This window comes from Crinia signifera, chromosome 6 (assembly GCF_055691185.1).
Source record: "Crinia signifera chromosome 6, ASM5569118v1, whole genome shotgun sequence".
Classification (NCBI taxonomy): Eukaryota; Metazoa; Chordata; class Amphibia; order Anura; family Myobatrachidae; genus Crinia; species Crinia signifera.
The window spans coordinates 92,848,075-92,875,626 of NC_139222.1; the positions used below are offsets into that span (position 1 = coordinate 92,848,075).

The 27,552-nt window shown below is 42.3% G+C and overlaps 1 protein-coding gene across 2 annotated transcripts in view; it reads right to left on the reverse strand.

The window, feature by feature from the left end:
* The window catches only part of RIPOR3 (RIPOR family member 3), a 155,673-nt gene that overhangs the window by 45,698 nt on the left and 82,423 nt on the right, over nucleotides 1-27,552 (reverse strand). For both annotated transcript variants that reach the window (XM_083146475.1, XM_083146474.1), the window contains exons 4-11: nucleotides 25,380-25,458; nucleotides 21,200-21,223; nucleotides 20,749-20,802; nucleotides 16,333-16,482; nucleotides 12,142-12,205; nucleotides 9,491-9,534; nucleotides 5,362-5,487; nucleotides 1,308-1,453 (exon numbers count right to left, since the gene is read on the reverse strand). In XM_083146475.1, coding sequence (XP_083002601.1) covers nucleotides 1,308-1,453; nucleotides 5,362-5,487; nucleotides 9,491-9,534; nucleotides 12,142-12,205; nucleotides 16,333-16,482; nucleotides 20,749-20,802; nucleotides 21,200-21,223; nucleotides 25,380-25,458 — 687 coding nt within the window. The remainder of the gene's footprint in view (nucleotides 1-1,307; nucleotides 1,454-5,361; nucleotides 5,488-9,490; nucleotides 9,535-12,141; nucleotides 12,206-16,332; nucleotides 16,483-20,748; nucleotides 20,803-21,199; nucleotides 21,224-25,379; nucleotides 25,459-27,552) is intronic.

Here is a 27,552-nt window from a genome sequence, read left to right on the forward strand (position 1 = left end):
AAAAGCATTAACCTGACTCTGCAATGTTAGACTTTTCTGTTTATATGTGTTTATAAAACTTTGCTACAAAAACTTTTGACAGAACACTTTTTGGTGTTCTGTCATGTTTCCAAGTAATGCTTGTGTCCATCCAAAATACAAAGTAGCCAAAACAAAAAATTAAACACATTTAATTTAATACAAATATCTGCCACCTGCTGGATCAGGCAAGGACAATCTGTGGCTCTCCATCTGCTGTGAAACTACACATACCAGCATGCCCGACCAATTCTAGCACTCCCTAATAACAAAAATTGTGGCAGTGCATGCTGGGACTTGTAGTTTTACAGCAGCTAGAGAGCCATAGGTTTTCCTGGCCTGCACTAGTGTAAGCTGGTAGTTTCATACACTCTATTATATTATAAAGGCTTCTCACTGCAAAAGGTTTACTTAGAATTAGTTCAAACAACTTGTAGGCCGGAATACTCAGCACCATAACATTTCATGCATTGCCAACTGTATCAGGTATCAGGTGTAGTCAATCTATATAAACTGACCCTTATGGTATGAAAAGCTTTAGCTATATATTATTTTTTCAAACAATATCTTGTAACATAGCGTTAGCCAGGGCTTAAAGTGGTCCTGGAGAGGTGGTTCAACTAATTTCTCTGTGCCACCTAATCCCAGCCCCTACCCCCCACAAGGCAGAGCCAGGGCCAGTGGTAACTATAATGCTTTCATGTTAGAATTACTGTGCAGGGCCAAGCTGGAGGTTGAACTAGTTCCACATCACCACTACAGGTGGCAAGACACAGTTCACCCCTTTCCCCTTACGTTAACCTCTGGCGTTAGCTTTTAGCATGGGAATTGCATGAATCCAGCACAAGGCTGATCAATCTAGTCCAGTAGAGAGAGAAGTACCAGCAATTTGCAAAAAAAAAAAAAAGAACACGCCCTCATAGGAAGTTAGAACATTACATCTTGGGAGTGTGGTCAGGTGGGTGTGGTATGGTGGTCCAACAGGGGGGATCCAGACTGCCGGTGCTCCAACAGGGGGGGCAAGCGCAAAGAAGACCCTTGCGGACTTGTTGTGCTCGCCACCCTGGGGGCTCAGTGGCTTGCTTCACTCGCCACAGGTTCTATTCTCCCCCTGTTGGAGCACCGGCAGTCGGGATTCCACTGTCAGGGTACTGACCATCGGGATCCACCCTGTTGGGCAGTCATCCGGCACTCGGTCAGGTTGTAAGCTGCTTGTATATCCCTGTACTGTGTTACTTATGAAACAAGGTAATTATCTGAGGAACAGCAAGTAAAGAGGATACACTTACTTCCAGATTACTTCAAGCTGCAGCTTAATGGTCCCCAACTCAGTGATGTCAACAATGATTATTCTTGGCCGAGTGGTAAAAAAATCAGCACTATCACAAGTCACAACTCCGACCAAGATGGAGGTCAGACCACGCAGCTCAATCACCTGTAAAACAATGTTGTGCAAATGTATGAAACAACACATAACCAGCTTACTTACTTAGCCTGAACCACAGAACATCCTAGCCTGCTGATTGAAGGGTAAAACCCAAACTGTGGATGTTCTTCAGCGATATGTGGCAGTATGAAAACTTGTACACTGCATGAGTATTGCCGAAGCGATGGAGGCCCTTTAAGTACATACACCTGGCCTAATGCTACAGTGACGTAATACACATGGATAGCAATGCATTCAGTATGCTACTTGTAGTGCCAACGTGGCATTACACATGACCCACAGTATGTACTGCCAAATGACAGGTAGCTGTATTATAAATAATTGTATTTAGTCTAGGTTACCTGAGATTTTAGGACTACATGTTAATGAATTAGGATATATCAACTGGGTGAGAATGACTGCTGTAGGGATCCGTTTGGGGACTGTATTAACACTAATACGCTTATTCAAACATTGTAATAATTATTGCAATATTCTATTTAGGACTATGTAGGACTTTTTTTTTTCTTTTTAATGAGTATCTTCTATTTCTGTTGCTTGATGTTTAGGCACAAAGCTAATTATATCTCTATAACTCAAACAGGTTTATCAAGCCAGAAAGCCAACTGAGTCCTTAAAGTATAAATCAGGCAAAAATTGCTGCATTTGTGAGCCCAATACACCTGGTAAAACCAATCAGCCTTTGATCATTAAAGGCAAACAAAAACTGCAGTGACGTTTCCCTCTCTATCTTCCTTCACTATTCTTCCAGATATGTTCCCAGAGTCCCCATCTCAGCGTTGTCTGTTATAGGTCTAGGACAATCGCACTTCTACAGTACATACTGTACACAGATTATTTGCAAACATACTGCAAGTGCCACCTAAGCATCCCCCATACTTAGGGGGACATTTACTAAGATGGGAGTTCACATGGGATATTGTTAGGGGCAACCAATCAGAATCTACGGGATGCAGTTATAATCCTGGCAGTCGGAATCCTGGCGTTCAAAATACCGATGCCGGAATCCCGACCGCCGAAATCCCGACACTTTCTCCCTCAGTGGGTGTCCACAACACCCATAGAGGGAGAACAAATTAGTGTGCCGAGCGTAGCGAGGCACCGGGCTTGCTGCGTGGTGAGCGCAGCAAGCCCACAAGGCGTGTGGGGGGGGGGGGGGGGGGCGATCCACGTACACTCCTTTTCGGGATTCCGGCAGTCGGGATTCCAGCGTCTGGATTTTGAACGCCGGGATTCTGACCGATGGCATTTCATATCAAACCCGAATCTATTTCTTATTTATTTAGCACCCTCTAGATCTAGAAGATAATAGATCGTATCTGATTGGCCCTCCCCCTTAGCCTTCAGTTGCACCTCAGAGCTCCCCTGTAAATCATTTTCCACACGTTGTGCAGAGCGGTCTGCCTGTCTGTGGGGATCTCCTAGTAATCTGTCCAGGTGGAGTAAGTAACCTCATTTCCCGGAAAGCTGAATGCAGAACCACAGAAAACCCCAAAATGACAGACAAGCGATAACATTTTCCCTAAAATCACACATACTGGTAACAACGGGGCACGGGTTACTGTGAGGTCTCTGGCAGGCCATATAAGTCAGTTTGGTCATATAATGAATAGTAAATACAGTTTATTTGCTAAGGATCATTTAAAAAGCCTCATATATTTTTGTAGCCCATGCAAAGCGATCTATAAAAAGGGCCTCAATTTGTTCCAGCATTTGCAATAAATTCTCTGCCTATCAGACGTCTCTCCAGGATTCCGCACAGATTTATAATGCAGGAGATGTGCTGGTGATTACACGCGACCTGCCACTGTGCATGACACAGCCATCTATGCATGGGTACAGCTATGTAATGTAAAGCATGCATACTTCTTTACCCTACAGACCTGTAACACTGAGGGGTGTCTTGGAGGACAGCCAGATCCCATAACTACCCCTTTAAGGCTACATATGTTTCTAGACATCTGGATGGGGCTAAACTTAACTGTTGCAAGGCTGTAACTCTCCAAGCAAAACATTGTTCACCCTGTAAGCACCTTTACCATAATAGTAAGTGGCCTAAGCACAAGGGGCCTTATTTTGGTTCACTCTTTCTGACAAAATCCTTCTTAGATGGACAAAACCATGTGCACTGCAGGAGGGGCAGATGTTACTTGTGCAGAGAGAATTAGATTTGGGTGGGGTTTTACTTCAAAGTGAGATCTATATTGCAGTGTAAAAATAAAGCAGTCAGTATTTAACCTGCACAGAAACAAAATAACTCACCCAAATCTAATTCTCTCTGCACATTTTACATCTGCCCCCCTGCAGTGCACATGGTTTTGTCCATCTAAGAAGGATTTTGTCAGAAAGAGTGAACCAAAATAAGGCCCAAGGTGATTGTTTCATAAATAAATATTTACTGAAGAGTAAAAGTGCTGTACAATACTGGATTGCATGTTACGCCATAGGAGAGGGCCGATAGAACAACCAGAGGCAACTTGCCAATCTCCAGCATTGTACAGAGCCTTGGAAGAAGAATAAAGCTATAAATTGTACAAAGCCTGTCTATTTGATGTTATAATTAGTAAATATAGGCGATAATGACATAGAACTCACCATTATTTACAGCAGGGATGGGGAACCTTCAGCCCTCCAGCTGTTGTTGAACTACACATCCCAGCATGCCCTGCAACAGTTGTAGCATGGCCACATAGCAAAACTGTAACAAGGCATGCTGGGATGTGTAGTTCCACAACAGCTGGAGTGCCGAAGGTTCCCCATCCCTGCTTTACAGGAACAATACACTGTAAAGTTATCTATAGATTAGCCAAGTCCTGTTTTTCATTTAGATTGCAAAATTAATCTGAAGAGTCTATTTTACAAATGTATCCCCTAAATCCTGATCTGTGGTAAAGCAGAATGCATCTGACTAGTACTTTTTGCTGCCAAATGCTCTATGAACTCACTCGTACTACACTCATACCCAACTTCCATCACATACCAAAACCATGCCTGCCTAATCTCCCAGAATTTGACTCAGGATATTCAGGTGGTTCCCTGCTCCTATGGATTAGTAGGCAGATCTCCCGCATCCCAGTTTACTAGTAAAACGGGCAGATAGGGAGATAATCTCAGGTCAATCTCAGATAATAAGTGGTCAAGGGTAAAATTATGTGCAATGCATCCTTTAATCTCCACCCCCTACACTATGATCTGTGAACTGTTGCATTTTTTGCTAAATAGGTGGGCCCTATGAAGCGGAGAGATGGCCCCTCCCCGAAAGCGGTCACTAACCAATGAAAACCTGCAAGTGCCTAATGGCAGTCCATCATTTATAACCCACTGTTCCTAGCTTATGCTGCAGTGCAGACAGGGATGGTTGCAGACAGGGCCATCTTAACATACAGGTACACTAGACAGCAGCCTAGGGCCTCATAATTTGAGGGACCTTCGAGTCAGGACAGGCTGGTGCCTCTGGAGCTTCTTTGGAGGCAAGTCTAGAATGCTGTGATGATTGCGAATTTATATACCATCAGAGTAGTCTCCAGATAGTGAATGACTGTCGGTATGTTGACTGGTGGATGTTTGAGTTATCCACCAATCAAACTGCCGACAGCCATTTACTGTTTGGAAACATGTGGACAGACAGTGTGGGAGTGCAGGAGGGGCAGTTTCTGTTTTTTCAGTTTTAATATTTGGCCATGCTAAAACTGATGCAGGGCATGCTGGAATGTGTAGTTCAACAACAGCTGGAGTGTCAAGGTTAGCCATCACTGGTGTATGACCTTTTTTTCTGCAGATCAAAATTCTGCAAGTAGATATAGTGTATAGGTGAGTGAACAGTTATTACCCCATACCATCACTATGCATCACTGAGTAGAAAGCAACAGTTGGAGAGACAAACACACCACACAAACCTTGATTTCAAAACTCTCACAGAGATTGGGTATAAATATGCGTTCTTCTTCATCCCACACTTGCCCATCATCTGTTTCAATCTTGCCTTTTAACCTCCACCTCTGGCGACCTAATCGTATTAACACCTAGAAAACAATGAGAAATGAGTTATACAGGGAATACAGACAACACCTCTTACATATGTGCGTGTATCGCTAGAATTACTCTCTCGTGTATGGGTTGAGCAAAATGAAGGCTGTGAGTTTATGAGACCAACTGTCCCTGGTGGGATATGAACCCGCGACTTTCGCCTGTAAATTAGTACAATCCTATATTTCTAAAGCTTCAGACTGTGCAGCAGCACTAACATTATGGGAACTCTCTTCTGTCAGCTCAGGATTTGTAAGTGTCAGACCAGCAGTGCTAAGCACATAGGGCCTTATTCTGGTTCACTCCTTTTGGCAAATTCCTTCTTAGATGGACAAAACCATGTGCACTGCAGGTGGGGCAGATGCATACCCTCCAACATGACCCATTCCATTAGGTACAAAATGCTCTGTTTCTGGACTTCCTTACCAGTGGCAGTTGCAGAGGTGGGGCTGCAGCACAGTCCAATATTCAAAAAGGGGAGTCACACCTACTGCCACTCAAAACATCACTGTACTGGACTCACTGGCAGTTGATGTGACCCCCCTCTTTGAATTTTGTACTGTGCTGGAGTCCAACCTCTGTAACTGCCACTGGCAGGGAAGTCCAGGTACAGAGCATTTTGTACCTAATGGAATGGGTCATGTTGTAGGGTATGCAGATGTAACGTGCAGAGAGAGAATTAGATTTGGGTAAATTATTTTGTTTCTGTGCAGGGATTGCTTTATTTCTACACTGCAATATAGATCTCACTTTGAAGTAAAACCCCACCCAAATCTAATCTGCTACCTGGAATAGTTAATGCCCAGCACTACAGCGATGTAGTCCAAAGTGATGTTGGATAAATGCATTTTTAATGTATTGTCTTGCCAATTGTGTCACATTATGACGTATTCAATTATATTGTTATTGTAATTTTAATTTGACCAAATACATATCTTTAGCTTGGATGCACCACATGAGGTATTCTGTGTGGAGAATGTGTAACATACAGCAGGGTAAAAGCAGTTTGCATTTCCTGTATATGTGAAGCATAGCTTGGTAATTATATTACTGTCTAAATCCAGAGAGATAATGTGATTTAGTGCGGTGTGTGCCACAGGGGGGTTATTTAAAGGATGAACGCAAATGACAGATCATCAGCAGCTGAGTTGAATTCCAGTTTGAGACGTCTTCATATTTTGATGCAAGATCATAACTGGTAATAATTGTAAGAACATCTAGATTTGTGAACTAATCTTAATTAAACAGATCAGCAGTCAAAAATGAATTACCCCTGCTGTATTCTGTGCCAGAATTGTAAAAAATATGGGCACTGAAAGCTGTTGTGAATCTACACATCTCACCGCGAGCTGCCATCTTTCTACCATTCCATAACAAACATGGGGCAAAGGATACTGGGACTTGTAGTTTCTCAACAGGTAGAGAGCCACAGATTGGCCAGGCCTGGTCTAGATATGTTAGAGGTGTGTATTCTCAGTACCATCTTGTATGCAGTGATATCCTTAAACCTTCAGCTAAGGATTTTTCAGAGATATTTTAATGGAGCTACAGAGCGACAAACTCTGAACTGTCCTGTGGTAAAATGTCTCCAAGAATCTGCTACCCAGAGCAACACTAGTGAATAGGAAGTGGCCAGTGAGGAATAAGCCAAGTGTGACCAGAAGGTGCTGCGTGATTACATACACCCAGACATAGGCAGTTCCAGGGGCTGGTGGTAGTATCCCGGGAGAGGCAGTTTCAGGTGCCAATGTATCAACCTGGTGGCAGTGATGATGAACCTGCCCATGACACAGAGGGGTAAATGTGTGAAGCTTGGAGAAGTGGTATCTATCCCCATAAAGAATGTTATGTGCAAGGTCATAATGCTCCAGCCAATCAGCTCCTACCTGTCAATTTACATATTAGAGCTGATTGGCTGGTGTATTATCACCTTGCACATAACGTTCTTTATGGAAATCGAACATAGAGAAGGAGTGCAAGTTATATGAAGGCTCCTCTCCACCAACCACACGCTGCTTAGCTGGATACAACGGACTGTCTGCCAAGTCCTGCTCTTTAGGATGGCTTTTCACAGCAATAAAAGTGTCTATGTTCATAATCAGAGTAATCTGCACACAGAGACTTCATTATTCCAAAAATTTAAGCCACTCGATTTATAGGCCAGAGCATGGACTGTGCTGTGTTTTCTGTAATTCAACAGACATGCCATTAAGGCCTATGGGTGGATGCCAGCTGGTAATAGTGTTCTATGTGCATGTTCAGCAGCTAAGTGGAAAAAGTGAGGCAAAGAGAACCTGACCCCCAACCAGGATGTAACAAATGTGCCCTCCGGGTGCCACAAAACACTTTACTCTTCCTGTATTTTCCACCACTTTCCCAATTACAGTTCTAAGATCCTTTGTGTTCCTTGTATATAACAGCAACTTTGTAGTTTCCCCTGGAATGATTTGTAAGATACAATGGGCCAGATTCTCTAAGCTTCAAAAGTGATAAAAATTGAGAGTGATAAACAGCCAGCCAATCAGCTCCTATCTGCTATGTCACAGACTGTGTTTGAAAAATGTGAGGCAGGAGCTGATTGGCTGGCTGATTATCACTCTCAATTTTTATCACTTTTGAAGCTTAGAGAATCTGGCCCTGTATGCTTTAATTTGTTTCTTTAAGTACTGAGTTATCTTTTGACTGCTGACATCACCAGACAGAGGCTTATTATCCACAAAGTAACCTAGATGCCCGCCTAGAGCCCAGTGGGTCCCAAGGGGCTCCATAAAGATATCCTGGCCTTCCAAAATGTTCCAAGAGGGGTATTGCGTGACTACCACATGACATTATGACATCACATAAACCAGCCCACAAACTGAAAGTCCCTTTGATGTTCTTTGATTAAATGTTGTGACGCACAAAATGGTTTAATCCACTGTATGTGGGCAGTCAGCTTACTTTAAATGTGACACAGGTATTATGCCTATTTCCTGAAGACCTAGCACCTGATTCAGATTTGTACGCAGCTGAGCAGTTAGTGGTATACTGTGCATGTACCAAGTTACAAACAATACGAGGGTGGATCAATAAGTACCTGTGTTTGAAGACAGGTGGCGTTGCTGTGGAAAGTTGGTATTACTATCGTGTACTGCCATCTTTCAAACAGCGCCATACCAATTTTCAGATTGATTCCTAGGGGTTTTTTTCCACCACGACAATGCACCAGCTCCCTCAACCGGAATTGTTGTAGCCAAATTGCAAAGTCATAGCGCAATTCATGCGATTTGGCCGCAACAACTCCGGATGAGGGAGCTGGTGCACTGTCCTGGTGGGAAAAAAAACTAACCTATGACTCAATCTGAAATTTGGTATGGCATTGTTGGAAATATAGTAATACCAACTTTCCTCAGCAACGCCACCTGTCTTCAAACACAGGTACTTATTGATCCACCCTCGTATATTCAAACAAACACAGAGCCACATTCTATGATTTAAATCCTAAAAATCAAAGTTGCAGAATTGGGTAGCTGTGACCAGTTAATACTGGTAACCTTTCTAGATAGTAAAATATAAATGTTAGCTGGAACTCGACACCAGGCTTAGGCCATGTTTATTTTTATTGTGACAGTTCTCAATTCCCTACATTCCTAAAACAGGGTTATTGTCCATGCTCCCAAAAGCACACAGTGGATGAATAAATATTCAGTAATCATAAACCATGAGAACAACTTGAACTACTCAAGTGCTGTCCGAAAGCCCCGGACAAAAAACACTGCTACATTGTGCAAATTCTGATACAAAATGGCTCCTGAATGGTCACAAAACAACACCACCACTCGACACTCCAGCAGTTTGGCAGCAATAACAGCGGGGGTTTCATTGGAAGATGATTATTGGGAATTGGCTGCTTTAAAGCATCTGTGCTTGGAAATACTTCCCTGTTGTATGAATGATAATAAGGTCTGTATCAGTATCAGGCTAAAAACATATTATAGGGAGACTGGATGTTAACAGTACCTCATAATGGTCTCCAGGGCAGAGTCGAGCGTAACCCACCAGCCCTAGAAAGGACAAAGAAAACATACAAATTAGACCTTATAGGAGTTTTGCTCATTAAGAGAACAGCTATTTCTCTACAATAATAATACAAAAATCCAGTGAATTGGGTGAGTACAGTGTTATGTATACATCTGGTCCTGAATGTTTCAGCATTATTACCAGCTTGATACATCCAGCTATTAACACGTTAAAAAAATAGGACACAATGAGAAAATATTTAGCATTATTTCCTTTACAGAAAGAGATTCATTTATTTAAATCTATTTTAACCAGGGTTTAATATGCAGTGTACAAATTCTCAAATACCATACTAGGAAGTCTGAGTTCTCCCTGTTAACATGTGGTAACAGGGAAGATGCGATGGTAGATCTAAAGATCATGCATGTTCACAAACAGTTGCACATAGACTGCATTATGGTGAGCACCACATAATGAACATTTTAATCCATGCATGTATGGAGATGTACAGATATGTTCTCATACATCTTTGCTATTGTCACCAAACAATCCCTCTCTGCTCGTGTCGGCCCTCATTTTTTGGCATATTTTGTGCCAAAGTTAAGTCTTCATCACAAAACAATGACTAGGACAACCCTGGGGACTGTGTTGATTAATTTGATATGATGTGGCCAACTATGGGGGTACTTTAGTGCTGTTTTTTTTCACAAAGTAAAATAAAAACTGAACTTATCCGACCCCAAACTATTCAGCCGCAGTCTTTTTCGCTGCTAACGAGGACATTTTCAACCTATGCCTTTTCACCATCAAAGTGGCGAAAACACGTGGATCGGGGATGATTCAATGGCTCAGGTGGGTTTCACCACTTTTGCCTAGGCAAAAAAAACGTCCCTCCAACTGAATAGGTCGAATGCCCATTAGCCCTAAAAACAAAACTTAACGGAGAATACTGCATATTTTTTGCCTAGGCAGTCTCATAGTCTGCATAGGAAGTGCTACAATGCGGCAACCTTGGGTTTTGTTCCATATAGACTCAGGATTAGATGTTATAAGCCTTGTAATGTGATAAAGTGGCCAGTGATAAGGCAGCAGCAGCAAACCCAGCCTGTAACTGTAACAGTCAGGAGCTGATTGGCTGGCATGTTATCACTTTCCAGTATATCACTTCACCAGGCTTAATACATCTGTCCCTCAGTCACATACAATATGCTGCCAGTAATAGGCTAATTCATTTACTCTTGATAAGCTCACATTGTGTGTATTTTTTTCCTGGGTGACTTTAATTGGATAGGTCTAAATAAAAATTTTGGAGAAACATCTGGAATAAATCACAAACTGTCTGTTTTTACACCTGATGTTTATTCAGGGCTAATTGGATACCCCCAAAGTGGAGAAGATGCTTCAATCAGGTTTTAAATGTCATTACATAAACTTTGGTAGAAAAAAAATAGCTAGAACTTCACATTACTTCTCACTAAGGTTAACACTAAGTTGTTATTGAATCAGACCGGTCCCAAGTTTGTAGGCAGACCTGTGACCTCTATATGCAGCATCACGGAACCTAATGCTGCTTTCCCATTGCCTACACGGGTATAGACCCGTTTTTTTTAAACGGGTCTTTAAACGTGTAAGAGCCATAAAGCCCCTTTCCCACTGCAGCTTTTAAATGGTAAATTACCGTTTAAAAGCCGTTTTTGTCCCATTCCCACTTAACCATTTAAAGACCCGTTTAAAATGATAGTAAAGATGGAGGGGGGGGGGGGGTGTTTAAAAAACAAACGACGTGGGGTCCCCCATCACTGCCGGCTGAAAGAGCCGGGGCTGGTATTAAAAAAATCAGGAAACCCGACAAATAGGGGTTCCCTGATTTTTTAAAACCAGCCCCAGGCTCCAGGTCCGGGGCTGGTTCCCAAAATACGGTGGACAAAATGATTAGGGGTCCCCCGTATTTTAAGAACCAGCCCCAGGCCAAACCAGCCAGCAGGGTAATGCCACAGCCGGGGGACACTTATGATATAAGTTCCCGCGGCCAAAGCATTCATCCCTCTGACCAGTCAGCCTGGCCAGGGGCCCTGGGGGAGTGGGGACCCACCCAATGAAGGGGTCCCCCCCTCCAGGACTTACCTGACCAGGCTGAAGCCTGGTGCTGTCCCCGATGCCCCTGGGTGGTGGGCATATCATAAGTGTCCCCCGGCTGTGGCATTACCCTGCTAGCTGGTTTGGCCTGGGGCTGGTTCTTAATACGGGGGACCCCTAGTCATTTTGCCCCCCGTATTTTGGGAACCAGCCCCGGACCTGGAGCTGGTTTTAAAAAATCAGCAAAGCCCTATTTGTCGGGTTTCCTGATTTTTTAATACAAGCCCCGGCTCTTTCAGCCTGGTGCTGGTTACGGCAGTGGGGGGGGACCCCATGCCGTTTTTTTTTAATGGGTAAAAGGGGTACCCCTTTCCCACTGCCAAAAAAACGGCTTTTAAAACGGGTAAAACTCTTTTTTTGCTTTTTACCCGTTTAAAAAAAACGGTATTTTTAACTGGGTAAAGCAACCTGGAGCTTTCCCACTGCAGCTCTACCCGTTTAAAAAGGCTAAAAAAACTGCAAATTACCGTTTAAGAGCTGCAGTGGGAAAGGGGCATTAGTAACTGCAATAATACCTTTCATCTTCAGTAAGAATTCACCAAGGTGTACTTCCAGCGCCCCTTCAATCATACACATATCCTAGAGCAGAAATAAAAGCATAAAGTTAACATCATAGGGAACATCTACAAGCCCGCCGACCCACACCCCAGGAAAAAAAGGAGAATCAGTCTGATAAAAGGGGGCCATTTTTTTTTAACTTGCAAGACTGCGAGATTCGGCCCTGTTCCGATGGTTGTGGTAAGTGCATTGTCTATTCTGCGCATGTGCAGCTCCCCTTTGCGAATGGCTTCAGCGACTTGCATAGTAGCCGATCCACTCGCCAGGATCGGAGTGGGCAGGTGGCGGATTGCGGTGGGAACCACCTATGGGAACGCCCAGCATTTGATGGGTGTCCCCATAAAACACTGGGTGTTCCAATGGGTATGTGGATGGGACTATGTGTGATGGGGCAGGAGGATGACATCAGCCGCCCGCCTCGTCATTATCCTGGCGCTTGTAAATAAAAGTAATTTTCTACTGACTTTTTTGCGAAGTCAGGAGAATTAATTTGATGGTCGGCGACCATCGAATGATTTCTTCTGCAGTGGAGGCATGCGATGGGAGGTGTCCTCGTTACACCTCCCCTCGCATGGTAATGAGGGGAATCAACAGCAGGGGGAGAACGGGTTTTCGGCCGTGCGGCTGCAGGCTTTGCGCCTGGAGCATCCTTTGGTTGCTATTAGCAGCTGTACAGGCTGCAGGTTGTGTGCCTGGAGCATCCTCTGGTTGCTATTAGCAGCTGTACAGGCTGCAGGTTGTGCGCCTGGAGCATCCTTTGGTTGCTATTAGCAGCTGTACAGGCTGCAGGTTGTGTGCCTGGAGCATCCTCTGGTTGCTATTAGCAGCTGTACAGGCTGCAGGTTGTGTGCCTGGAGCATCATTTGGTTGCTATTAGCAGCTGTACAGGCTGCAGGTTGTTTGCCTGGAGCATCCTTTGGTTGCTATTAGCAGCTGTACAGGCTGCAGGTTGTGTGCCTGGAGCATCCTCTGGTTGCTATTAGCAGCTGTACAGGCTGCAGGTTGTGCGCCTGGAGCATCCTTTGGTTGCTATTAGCAGCTGTACAGGCTGCAGGTTGTGTGCCTGGAGCATCCTCTGGTTGCTATTAGCAGCTGTACAGGCTGCAGGTTGTGTGCCTGGAGCATCATTTGGTTGCTATTAGCAGCTGTACAGGCTGCAGGTTGTTTGCCTGGAGCATCCTTTGGTTGCTATTAGCAGCTGTACAGGCTGCAGGTTGTGTGCCTGCGATCCTGGCAGCTTACCGAGCAAACCAGAATGAGGGCCAAAGTGGCATGATCATCTTTTTAAGAGGTCTTAAATGTTTAGCTGCATTGTTAGAATCTCATGAATAGTTTGAGTACCAGATGTCCACAGATTGAAGGCAGCAAAATATAAACAATTATCACATCTGTGCTTTCATTCATACAATCAAAGGGCTCGCTCTCAGATACAATTTTTATAGTCATTCCTGGGGCAAACATCTAACACAAGCACATTTCCTGACCATCTACAGGGACATGTGGGTATGACTTTCTCAGGGATTCCTGTAGGACCAAATAAACTGCACCAGACTGTACCAGAGAATTCTGACTGCAGATTCTTAGTTCATTGTTAAATAAATATAAATTTTTCTTGCATTTGTTTTCAAACATAGCACAGAATACCTATTTTTCATGAAGATAGATAACTGCATAAATCCCCATAGAGAATGTACAAGTGCAGCATTCCAAAACCCAAGACTGCAGCAAAAAGATTGTCACTGGGGAGTATTAGAAGTATATTTATTTATAAAAAAATATGTCCTTATTAAAGCCCTCTGTTTCACAGCACAGTGATGTATACAGTGGCACACTTTGGGGGGTATGCAATCCCGGAACACGGCTGTCGATCCCTCCCAACAGCCGTGATCCTGGCCCGTTTGCTTTTTGCCCGACAGAAAATTGGCAAAAAAAGGGGAGTGTCCGCGTAAACGAACGTGGATTGTCGATCTGCGTCCAGGATCGGGACAATCCATGGCCATTATCAGCAGAACGGGCCCGACAGCTTCTAAAGTAGGGCTTGTTCTGCAGTGATCCCTCTACAATGCTGCTGGTATAGACAGCATTGCAGTGGTGTGCGGTGGGGAGAGGCAGGTGAGGCAAAGCCTTTCCTGTCATACTAACGTATATGCTGGAGTTCTGAGTTTATAAAGTATGTAAAAAAAACAAAGAATGTATATATAAAAAAAAATATCTTATTTTATAGTCAAAACTCTGGAGTAAAAAGTCTATGGCAGGTGAGGCAGTGCCTCACCTGGCTACCTTTTGTGCACATCTCTTATTAGAACTCAGCGAATTTCTAGCAGTATATACTTCTGCACTTGTGTATAATGCCAGCATGTACCCCATGGCTCATAAATTGGGTGCAAATCTGGCTCTGGTACTTTCTAGGGACTCCTCAGCCATTTACCCCACCGCACGTCCCTGCAGCACTATTACCCCCCCCTATGTGTAGCATGAATATGCTGCGCTATATAAAGAAACTGTTAATAAATAAATGTATGATTGGTTCAAAAGATTTCAGGGTTTGCTTAAACCTTTGAGCGCCAAGTGAATTTGTAAAAATTGGTGTGAAAATTGGCAAGCAAATATTTTTATTCATCATAATGACCTGTAATGTTGATCTTATATAGGAAATATAATCTTTATTTAAACATTTTTTTTATTTGGATTTATATAACAAATGTGAGTGAAGCTGCCATTTTAAGCAGATATTTAGCATATCTCTCACAGAGCTGTTGGCACTCAAATGGTTAATGGAACGAACACTATATTCAGATAGTGTTGGTTCCCGATAGCCTGTTCCACAGTGCTGTAGGGAACAATCCACCTCCAATTGCCCTCTCTGTGCACATGCATTGGCTTCGCTCACACACATGCACTTACATTGCCCAGCAGTGTAATTTTTAACGGCTAGTTATTAGTAATTAAGAGTCAGTGCTCAAGTCCTTCACTACCCTCTTACTTAAGTGGTGATAAAGACTGTGGCTTCCAAGACTAGTGGTTACTAGACCGATATTGAACAGGTCCAACCCCAGAAGCACCTTTAACCTCAGATATTTACATTGAACCGGGAAACAAAGAAGCGTCTCATCTACAGAACATGGCAAAATTACATCCCCCCTGCACCCCAACATATTGCAAATATTTTAAGTTATAAATCATATCGGGTCTTTAAATAATATTTTTAACAAATATATAAAACCGTATTTCTCTTTTGGTTCCTAATATCAAACTTAATAGGAAGAGGACACCGGGGTCATTACAGAATGATAAAGGTTTTAATCGTATCTATTCAAGTTATCCATAGCACAAAGTACATGAGGGATGTTATGGTATTTAGTGTAAAGGACAGACAGCCATTCCTATTAATAACCCGCCTGGACCAGCTCTTAGCTTATTCCCATCAAGTCTGGGCTCTAAGATGCAAAAGATAAATAACATCTGTCATCCCTCCTCGCTCCCTCATTCTCCACACGTGTATCTGGCATGTCCTGCAATGTTTATGGACATTTTCAGCCTGTTCCGCTAATGTAAAGCAGATGCCTTGTATACTCCCAAAGAGGGACATGATTTATAGGGGAACCATCCTTGTCAGCAAAGATTCTGTGCATAGCACTAAGGGCATCATCATGACTCGGGTGAGGCAGAAGCAGTTTCACCAATGTAAAACCTGAAAATTGCATACTTCTGTACAGTACACATTCATGGTACCAGTTTGAACTGTATGTGACATCTACAGCAGGCATGTCCAAACTGTGGTCCTCCAGCTGCATCCCAGCATGCCTTGCCATAGTTTTAGCACTCCTTATAGCAAAACTGTGACAAGGCATGATGGGACATGTAGTTTCACAGCAGCTGGAGGGCCCTAGTTTGGACATGCCTGATCTACAGACTATACTGTACCCACTAACATTAGAAGTGACCTTCAAAAAAACAAAATCTTCAGATCTTATTGGGCATATGGGCATGGGGATTCACTCATGTATACTCATGTCTCACAGCCAGAACACAGGCTCATCATACAAATACAGAACGCGAGTACAAGCTTAGGGAACCAAGTAGAAATAACCGCCCCTCGATACTTTTTAAGGGGAGTTTCATAGGGTCTGAGCACCTTTTAGTATTACCTCTGTACACTCCTGGAAGTTCTTGTACAGCTCTACGAGACTCTCCCTGGATGCTTTTGTAGATGGAGACAGGGAGAACGCCCGCTTCATGTTACAAGCTCCAACGCGAAGGCGCCATTGTATGCAGTATGTTTCATACAGCTCCTCGATCTGCAGGACATACATCATTTTTATATACATCTATAGCCAAATTCACATCATAATTCCTGAAATGTAAAACTGCAGCAGAACACAGACATATAAACCTACTGCAGCACATTAATGATTTCACTCTGTGCTCGAAATACAAAGTTATGCCATCATCTTGGATTGAATGAGGTGCTAGGTGTGCGCATTTCTGCAATGTGGCTGGGGACACTGTATAACATAATGGGAATTGGTGATACTAGGTGGCATAATGTGTACTGGCAGTCCTACAATGAGCCATCATGTACATTAGGAAGCTATGATGGTTAAAAAAATAAAATAAGCTAGGGCACTATTATGGGGTTAAATATTAAATTAGGGCAATACTTTGGCTCAGAAAATAAACTAGGCCACTGTTATAGAGAATAAAATGGATAACTGCTGCGGAGAGGTGTCTCTTTAAAAGTATTGGGACAGGGGCCCCGTTAATTTGTGGCTCACAAAGTTTTGGTTACACCACTGAGTGGAACTGGACAGGGGTGTGGCTAACCCACAGGCAGGAATAAGTGGCAGCAAAGCTTAGTAAAGCTGTACCCCTGTACAAGAAAAAGAGAAACATTTTTTTTTAACCTTCTCTGCCATTGGTGGCAAAGACCCACCAGAACCCCATTATTGATGGCAAAACTAGCTTGTTATGTGCTAATTATGCCCTCTTCGTGGGGGTGCCGGACGGGGTCCCGACAGCCATTCACCCGACGTCGGGATCCTGACTGTCAAAACACAGACAGCTCGGTTTCCAACCGCCATCGGCTATTTTCCCTCGTGGGGGTCCACGACCCCCATAGAGGGAGAAAAGAATAGGTGGCTCACGTAGCGAGCCACTGTGCCTGCAGCGTGGCGAGCGCAGCGAGCCTGCCATGCTGTCTGGGTCCGGCCAGTCGGGATCCCGACGGTCGGGATCCCGACTGTCAGACCCCTATACCACACCCCTTCTTGGGCTGGCCACACTCACTACAATTAAAAGTAAAACACCTTGCCTTTGCCTGATACAAAGGGAATTGTTCTGCTTATAAAAAGGTCTGAAGGTCCTAAAAATACAGCACCAATTTGCTGTTTATCTGTTATGTTGAATTGTAATCAAAGAGTATGAGGAGAATTCAATTGCCAGCAATGATCTCACCTGGCTGAATTTGTGCTCTCACACAAAAGTGTTCACTACCCCATAGGGCAGTGGTTCTCAAACTGTGGGTCCTGACCACAAAGTGGGTCCCGACCTTCTCAGCATGGGGTCACGACTCCATGTTGCTGCCCATCAGGCTGATGACTTTTCAAATCTCAGTCTGAAAAATCTGTTGAATTGTCTGTTATTTTAGTCTCCTCCCATCATTCTGTGCCTCCACAATGCTGCCATGTATGTGCTGTCTGCTGACTACACATGTGATGTGATGACCTTCTGCAGTAACTGGCTGGGGTCCTGTAATTAATTTTATTGTCTGATGTGGTCCCAGAGCAAAATAGTTTGAGGACCCCTTACATAGGGTATTGTATGAATCGGCCATGCAAAGGGTGCAAGACAGTACGGCAATGGCAAGTCACACCCTTCTCTGGCAATTGAATTCCTCGTCTATGGGTGCTGATTCTCTATCTTGTCACTATTTGATAAGACCTGCCCCAACTACAGACTGGGCTCTCTTAATTGGCAATGGCAATACAAGTTTTGTTCTTTCTACTAGGTCTTAAGTTCAGTGTATGTAAGGTACATTTGTTTTATTTTAACATAAACCCCCAACTGTTGCATCACGTTCTTCAAAATTGGTTTCACAACCAACCGTAAAAGCAAATGTGACATGAAGCATTTGGCTGAGTTGATTACACGCAACAGGTGCCAGGCTGACACAGGCAGAGCCCCCATCCCTGCTTCTCATCTCCTGCTCATAATCCAGTGTGTAGACAAGTTCTGGAGATAATCAGCTTCATAGGTGAAAAAGAGGGGTCGAGTGCACCTCTCGCTCTCATCATCATTTTGGAGCATGAAACTATACAGTAGGCCTGGTTAATGTCTGACAATGTGTCATTTATAACAATGTTCTAATGGTCACATTTAGCATTCTGGAATCCGGCAGTAGAGAGACTTACAACAGTAACTTAATGGCGACCTCGAAATTACAGAGTAATGCAGAGCTATTTCCTGAGAAATGTTACAAATTCCAGTCAGACAAATGGGTGACAAGAACTCTCCTAAATTACAGGTTGCAATATAAGAGAGGAAAACCGGCAGATGAGTTTGCAACAATAACTGAGATAAAGCGCTGTTATGCATCACTGTCACAGTTCCCGTCTTCCTGTAAGACAATTTATAACGACTGTAATTTAGCCTCCTCACGTATCACATGCACTCATTCAGCTGTAGCAATCAATTAAGCGCCATTCCTAAGGATTGTATATAAAGAGGGGAAGACAAGGGCAAAGTACGTGGAAGGATTAGATAAAGCTACTATGCTCGAATATGGGGCCTATTGCCTAAGAAGGTTGTCATTTGCTGTAGGAAAATGTTAAATAAAGTTGTGGAATACAAATCCACAATCCCAGTTCTCCAATACACTTTATTAATATATGGACAGACTTGCTCAATGACCCCATGGCAAATATGACCAGACAAGCCAAGGGTGTCATCTGGAATTTTCTTGATTGTACTGGCTCTACCATTACTACTGCAAAACTATAATATTAATAGAAAATAATTTTATAAATATTTTGTTTCTCTGTGTGATTATTGAAATAAAAGCAACTCAGTACAGAAGGTCTGTGAATGCATTCTAAAGGCCCCCATACATTAGGCTGACTTGTCCTTAGGACAAGTCTGACCCAATTCTCCTGTGAGCCGCCCGGCAGCTCCCCGGGAGGCTCACATACAATTTGGCACTTGATGAGCCAGTTTTTACATGGGATAAATCGCTTGCGATTTATCACATGTAAAACAAATGGGGAGCTGCAGGGCGGTGAGGAGCAGTGGGGCGGGCGGCGGCAGTAGTGGGGGCGGGCGGCGGCAGTAGTGGGGGCGGGCAGTGGCTCTCAAATGAGTTCCCGGCGGGTGCCGGGTGCGGCGAGTGATGCTGACCTGGCCGGGCATGCTGTGATCACAAATAGCAGTGCTGCCGCTGCCGGACGGGCAGTGCAGTGGCGGCTATTACATTTTCAAAATACCTGTCAATTGACAGGCCGTTCTCTGATTGGCTGAGAGAGCTCTCAGCCAATCAGAGAACTGCCTGTCATTTGACAGGTATTTTAAAAATCTAATACTACTGCACTGCCCGCCCCGTCCCGCAGCGGCAGCGCTGCTATTTGTGATCACGCTAGTGCTCGGAGACCCGCTGCCCGCCCCACTGCTCCCCCGGTGTCTGCATGCATATGCCTGTCAGGTGGGCAGGCATATGCATAGCATACAGGGAGGTCGGATGATCTTATGTGCTGACCGTCCGACCTCCCTGATCCGGTTCGATGCACACGGGACCGCGCATCGGATCGGATCAGATGTCAGACACCTGCGATTTTGGGCCGATATCACCCGGTTATCGGCCCAAAGTGCCGAAATCGGATGAAATCGTCCCAAAATCGCATAGTGTATGGGGGCCTTAAGGAAGAATCTATGTAATAGATATGTATGGAACAAAAAAGATTAAGTACAAACAATAAAAGACAGACCTGAAGGACTGTACTGGTATATATTATGTATATAAAGTTTTCCCCAAGACTCTTGTACAGGGACATCTTTACATCTTCTCTTTGTACGTAATCTGTATCACTATCCCCTCATTGAACAGCGCTGAATAATATGTCAGTGCTTTATAAACAAATGATGGCAGCCATACATTTGTACACATATTCTGTAACATATAGCAGCAACATGCTGTTTTTGTGTTGGTACAGCTTAGAACATGAAAGGATCTATTTGGTTGCTATTGGTTACCACCTTTATATACACTCTATAATATTATTGAAAATAAATCTGCACTAAGTCATGGATAATGCTTCATTACTTAACTTTGTTAAACCTCAAGTACTAAGCCATAGCTACAAAAAATGAAAAATGTGTGGAAGGAATCCATTTGTCATGGGATATATATTTAAAGAATGTGTGCATCAGTACAGATGACATCTGTCCCCCAGATGTCACAAGATTCTGTCGCAGCCTGATACAGTCTCCTTCTGCAATGAACTGGGACGATCACATGAAGCCTTCTAACAAAATAAACATGTAATTAAAATAAAAACCATCACCAAACAACTTACTTTACTAATGTGAAACTCCAGCTTCCTGATATATCTTTCAATTGAACGGATTTCCTAAAAAAAAATTGCACAAAAAAACAAAATAGGTCTAATGAAACAAATGTAAGATATCCAAAGTAAAATAGTTCGATCTCACACACCGTATGTATACTATATATATGGTTATGCCATGTACGGTTTTATCTGGCTGTCTTATTTGCCTACACTCGTGGATGAATAAGACAGATATCCTCAATACTATGACAGGATAAGACCGCTTTCTTTAAATAGCCTTATGGTGGATCATCCAATCAACCATGACGTTAGAAGTTGGAGTATTGTACAGCCAATCACACTGTACTTCAAAGTGGATAGAATAGAATAACAATGTGGCCTGAATCTCCCAACAACATTTTGAGAACAAGCTCTCGAGTAAAACGTATATATGACTATGTGAATTGCTGGCACTTACCTTATCCAGATCGTAGAAGTAACCCTGGGAAAAAAAAAAAAAATCAGTCAGTGCCTACAGTACAGTACATTCACCACTAAACCATCACAAATAACAACTCAATGGGATTGTTTCAGGAAAGTAGAAGGAAGCTATAAATCCATATTTGCCAGAAGGTCTGTGACACTCTAGAGGTCCTCCAGATGTTACATAGTAGGTAAGGCTGAAAAAAGACTTGCGTCCATCTAGTTCAACCTGGTATCCATTGCTGATTTGGTAGGTTCTGATATTTTACAGACAAATTATACTTCTTATTTGTACCCATGGAATTTTTTTCTCCAGTAAATGTTTGTCCAACCTTGCCTTGAACTCATTTAAATGAGCCAGCCGTTACCACCTCTCTGGGAAGAGAGTTCCAGAGTTTGACTGTTCTAATCTATACTCATGCCCTCGTGTCCTAGATTCCTTTCTAGTAGAAAAGAGGGTGTGTGACAGTTCCTTATATTGGCCCTTGATATACTTGTACATGTTGAGCATGTCCCCCCTTAAATGTCTCTTTTCTAATGTAAATAGTCCCAAATTGCTTAATCTCTCCCTGTAGCTTAAATTCTCCATTCCCCTAATAAGCTTTGTTGCTCGCCTTTGGACTTTTTCTAATTCTATGATGTCCTTTTTATAGTGTGGGGCCCAGAACTGCACTCCGTACTCGAGGTGAGGTCTCACCAATGCTTTATACAGTTGCATAATTACCCTTGAGTCCCTAGTTTCCATTCCCCTCTTAATACATGCCAGAATTTTGTTGGCCTTTTTTGTAGCTACATTACAATGGGCACTACATCCCAGTTTGCTGTCTATTTGGACTCTAGATCCTTTTCAAGTATGGAATTACCCAGTTTCTCTCCGCTAAGGTTGTAACTTGCACACTGGTTGTGTCTCCCAAGGTGCATAACCTTACATTTATCTACATTGAACCTCATCTTCCATTTTTTTGCCCACTCATCTAGAATTGCAAGATCATTTTGAAGCATGGTGACATCTTCTGATGATTTGATGACTTTGCTAAGTTTTGTATCGTCCGCAAAGATGGATACATTGCTGAGTAACCCTATCCCAATATCGTTAATAAAAATGTTAAACAAAATGGGCCCCAAAACCGAACCCTGGGGCACTCCACTTAGTAACGGTATCATATCTGATACGGCACCATTCACAACCACTCTTTGTTCTCTATTACATAGCCAATTCCCTACCCATCTGCAGATCTTTTCACCCAATCTTAGGTTCTCCATTTTATTAATCAATCTCTTGTGTGGGACAGTATCAAATGCTTTAGCGAAATCTAGGAAAATCACATCTACAGCATTTCCATTATCGAGGTTTTTGCTAACCTCTTCATAGAACCCTAGTAGATTAGTTTGGCATGAACGATTTTTTCACGAACCCATGTTGGTTAGTACTGAGTAGTAGAAGGTGATGATCTAAATATTCCTGGAAACCATCCCTTAAAAATCCTTCAAATAGTTTACCCACAATTGATGTTAAACTAACGGGTCTGTAATTAGCGGGATCTTCCTTTATTCCTTTTTTTAATATTGGCACTACCTCTGCTATTCTCCAATTTTTTGGTACTATACCTGACGATAGTGACTTGCTAAAGATATAATGTAGGGGGTAGCTAGTTCATCCCTTAATTCCTTTAATACCCTCAGATGAATCTCATCTGGCCCTGGTGATTTATTTGTTTTGAGTTTGCTTAGCCTCAGTATTATTTCCTTCGGCGTGAAATCCACAATGAGATCTGGCTTATTTGTCCCGTTTGTGGTAAATGTTCGTTCCACAGTCTGCTCTCCCTTAGTAAATACTGATGAGAAGAACTCATTTAACAGTTTTGCTTTTCCCTTGTCCTCAGTAACACTTTTTCCACTAGTATCAGTTAGTGGGCCTATGTTTTCCTTAATTAAAGGTTTACTATTTATGTATTTATGTAAGATGTTGTGAAACTTCACATCCCAGCATGCCTTGCCATAGTTTTAGCATTCCCTAATAGCAAAACTGTGGCAAAGCATGATGGGACTTGCAGTTTCACAACAGCTAGAGGGCCATAGTTTGGCCATGCCTGCTCTAGAGCAGGGGTTCTCAACAATGATCCTGAAGAACCATGAACAGGTCATATTTTGTGGATATCTGTCTGTCGAAACAGGTGGGATATAATTACAGACCCAGAAAAATACAAGATTAACTCACCTGTGCATAATTAAAGAAATCCACAAAAATGACCTGTTGGGGCTACTGTACTTGAGGTTTATGGTAGAGAGTTCCTTCTCTAGAATTTTAGAGAGTTAACCCCAACTCGCAGTAAACCAGTGACTGTATACAGTTTTGTAGCTAAAGTTTGGTCTTCATGTCACTATTCAGGGCCTCACGCTCCTCTGGAGTAAAATTATAGCTACTGTATCAGTGAGGATAAACCCCTTCACACAGATCATGATGGATAAGCATAACATTATAGTATTAATTCGCAGGTGGGCACATTGCGGCTCTCCACCCTCGGAGGTGTAAGTACTAGCATGCTAAAGCGACAGACTTCAAGGTTTCATATCAAACTAACTAAAAGTCATTTAAGAAGATGTAAGTTGATCTAAATGTAGCTTAGCATTCACAAATGTACAAGTAAATATTTTGGAAAATGACTACAACTAAATATAACTGCGATAAGGCTGTCATCATGAAGGACACATTTTTTCTTGCTAACCACCAAATTTCCTGTTACTTAGTCATTCTATACAAAGAAACAGCAGGGAGTCCTTGAGAGCCTAAACTGGCTGATAAATGTAAAAAACTACTGCCTGCGACATAAGATAAGAATACTATATATAATATTCTCTTCCAAACAGCTTTGTGCCTTCTACTGTATGGGAAGTGAATGCTGTAGGATCTAATCATTAACAACCATAACCGGTAAACAAGTTTTTAAAAGACACTGTTCAGAAGGGTCCTTCTGAGCAATATCAATTAAAAACTCATCCAGCGTGTATGCTCAATATCATTAACGATGGTTAACGACCACCCCCCTGTCGCTGTGCATGCAGCTCAATCCACAATATCTTCAGCGACTGCTTGCACCACGGTGGACCCAGTGACTTCATTGAACAATATCGTTCAGTGTGTATAAGCTATATCACTTGCCCAGAGGCACCGCCAATATAGTATACTATATTGGCGGTGCCGCTGGGCAAATGATATAGCGAACAATATATAGATAAAGTTAACTATATAGGCGATGCCGCTAATTGCCCAGTGGGTACGGGACTTTAGAGAACTTAGGGCAGTGGTAGCCAACTCCAGTCCTCGAGAGCTACCAACAGTTCATGTTTTGTAGATCACCAAGCTGGGGCACAGGTGCACTCATTACTGACTGACACATTATAAATGATCTACAGCTGGAGCTAATTACTTCACTTATGATTCTGTGAGACCTGGAAAACGTTAACTGTTGGTAGCTCTCGGAGAGCTGGCTTTCCCTGCCTTAGGGAATATTTACTTAAAGATCAATTTTTTGCTCTTTTTTTATCAACTTCAATTGATGGAAATTGATCTTCTACTACCCATGCTATAAACACACATTTACTAACTTTTAAAAATAAATATTAAAAAAAACTCTGTTGGTAAATGTGTTTTTATAAGCCCCTGGAACCGAATATTCATTAGAGATCAATTTTCAAAAATTTGAAATTGAGGAAAATCAACCTTTAGTAACTTAAACTACATAGAATCGTCATGTTTGAGAAGGGAATAGTTCTTTTGATGTGCAACACTTTAATACAAATAGCCTATTTTCTAAATTGTCTTTAAAACCTGGAAATACAAAAAAACTCATATAGAAAGAATTTAGCCACAGACACCCATATAGAATGTCTCACAGATCGACATTTTCTAAGGACATAAATGTTGAGCACCTTGTGGGGGCAGAGAAGACATTTTTAAAACAGAACGTTTGTATATATGGTGCTTAAAAAGAAGAAAAATGATTAAATCATAAAAAGTTTGTGATGTCATTAAATTGAGTTTAGTTTTATTAAAGATAGACGTCTAGTTCCAAAGTTATTACACCTTGATAGAACAAAGATTTATTGCTCGTGCGAAGCATGTGCCTGAGGCAGTGCTCTAGTTAAACGTGTTACTGAAAACCCTTACGGCTTACCAGTCTGGAGTTCCTTTTTATGTCTTTTTGTTGGCTGGCTAGGAAATCCAGCTGTGTTTGATGTTCTTCAAGATACTCGCTGCAAAATTAGCCAAGAGTATTCCAATTATTTTCATGCAAACCACAACACAGGTCACACAAAACATCTGAAGCTAATGAACAGGTTTCTAGATTGCAATCTACCATTCCTGAATGCTCACATTTTCAAAGTAAACAAACACATATCTTATAAATATCAAGAGAAGTTTTTTCACGGTGCAACTAGAGAACGATGGCTCTAAAAACTTTATAGTAGGTGCCCCAATCCTATTATAGATCAGATGCCGAACCTCACAACTATAAAAATAAGAAAGGAAAGGATATGGTTACACATTCGAATCTTCAGATCTACCGGGAACAGTTATAGCACAGTGTACCTATTATATTACACACAGTAGAGGCAGACATTTTGTCAAAGAACATAGAGTGTAGACCACTAGGATCTAGAGGCATGTCTAGGGCAAAATCATAATGGCCAATTGTAGGCCCTGTCCAATTTGCTTGTTGACACATCCCAGCCAGCCAGTGTGAGATTATAACAGGACAGCACAGGGAAATAAATGTTGTCTGTAAATGTGGAAAAAGTACACAAAAGCGGATTGTGTGGTACAACCTTTAGTTACACGAAAGACTCTTAGAGACAGAAGCATGATATAGAGATAAATAGCTTGCAAATGATCAATAGACGAGAGGGGAGTGTCTCAACTTCACATATATGTTAACATAGAAGCTGCTGGTGGTCCCGACATTACAAAGGTTTTCCATCCATGTCTTCTTGCCAAAGAGAAGATTGCGCATTAATGAGGAGTTTTAAAGGAGATCTCTCAAAACCACATAGTAAATATAGAAAACAGCAACTAAGCAATGGAATACAGATGCTTTGAATTGTAGAGAGAGTTCAGTTTAGTCCTTTGAGCAATAACAGCCCCTGACGCACACACACACACATAATGAAATCACATAAGGGAATTCCTTCTATGGAAGACATCCTACCCCACACAAGTACTGGATCTGCAGGAATTATCTATAATAATAATAATAATAATATAATAGTGAGACAAGATACTAATGTAACAATAGCTTGCTGGGAAGGACACAAATAGCGCCAGTTCCACATAAACGCAACAGTCACAAACTTGTCGCCATTTCATTCTGCACGCTCAGTAAAGTAGAAATGCTAACTGTAATATCCTTCACACCAGAGCCAGCCCTAACCTGTTTGATGCCCTAGGCAAGAATTTTAAACATTCAATATTTGTAGAGATTTCACAATGCCTAAGAGAAAATCTTCAAGTGGTCCTGACAGCGCTGAAGCTAAAAGGGCACGCACCGCGAGACAAGGTGCGATAGCAGAGAGAGAACATCACCTCTTAAAAAGATTGAGACTAGCCAACTGCTGTTATCACCTACTTGTACAAGCAAAAGCGGATACTGCAGTAGAAGTTGCATAAATAAATAGGTGTTCTCTTTTACCTTTCACTGAAACAAGCTCCAACATTGTTTCTAAACAATTAGCAAAAATACCACAAACAAATATTACACTAGATATTAAAAATTCCAGCAGGATAAAGTCTTGACAAGTCTTGGTGTTGAAGCTCAAATAATCTGTTTAAATGGGGGTTGGGTGTTTTGTTTTATCAGGTATGTTATTAGGAAGAAAGGTAACGAGTAGTCCCTCAGAATCAAAGAATAAACAACAAAAGGTATAAATATTTCAATTCAATGCAAACTTGACAATGGACAAGCTCCAGTGAAGCAGACTATTCTGTAATACCACAAATGTAGACCTTCCAATAATATTACTGTACGCTGGCACACAAAAAGCAAATTTAGAATCATAAGGGGCAATTCAGTAAGGACCTCAAAAGTAAAATCTTTCTTTAATGAGCAAAAATCATGTGCACTGCAGGTAGCGCAGATCCAGATATAACATGTGCAGAGAAAGTTAGGGTGCACGCACATTGGGCATTTTTGCCCAGAGCATATGCACAGTTATTTTCGCCGCTGTGAATGGTTTTCCATAGCAGGACACTATAGAAAGTCGTTCAGTCTGCTGATAATACCAGCAGATGAACGGCGGCTGCCGGCGATGGTGTGGGAGCGAACATCAGCAGCTCAAACAGTGAAATTCAGC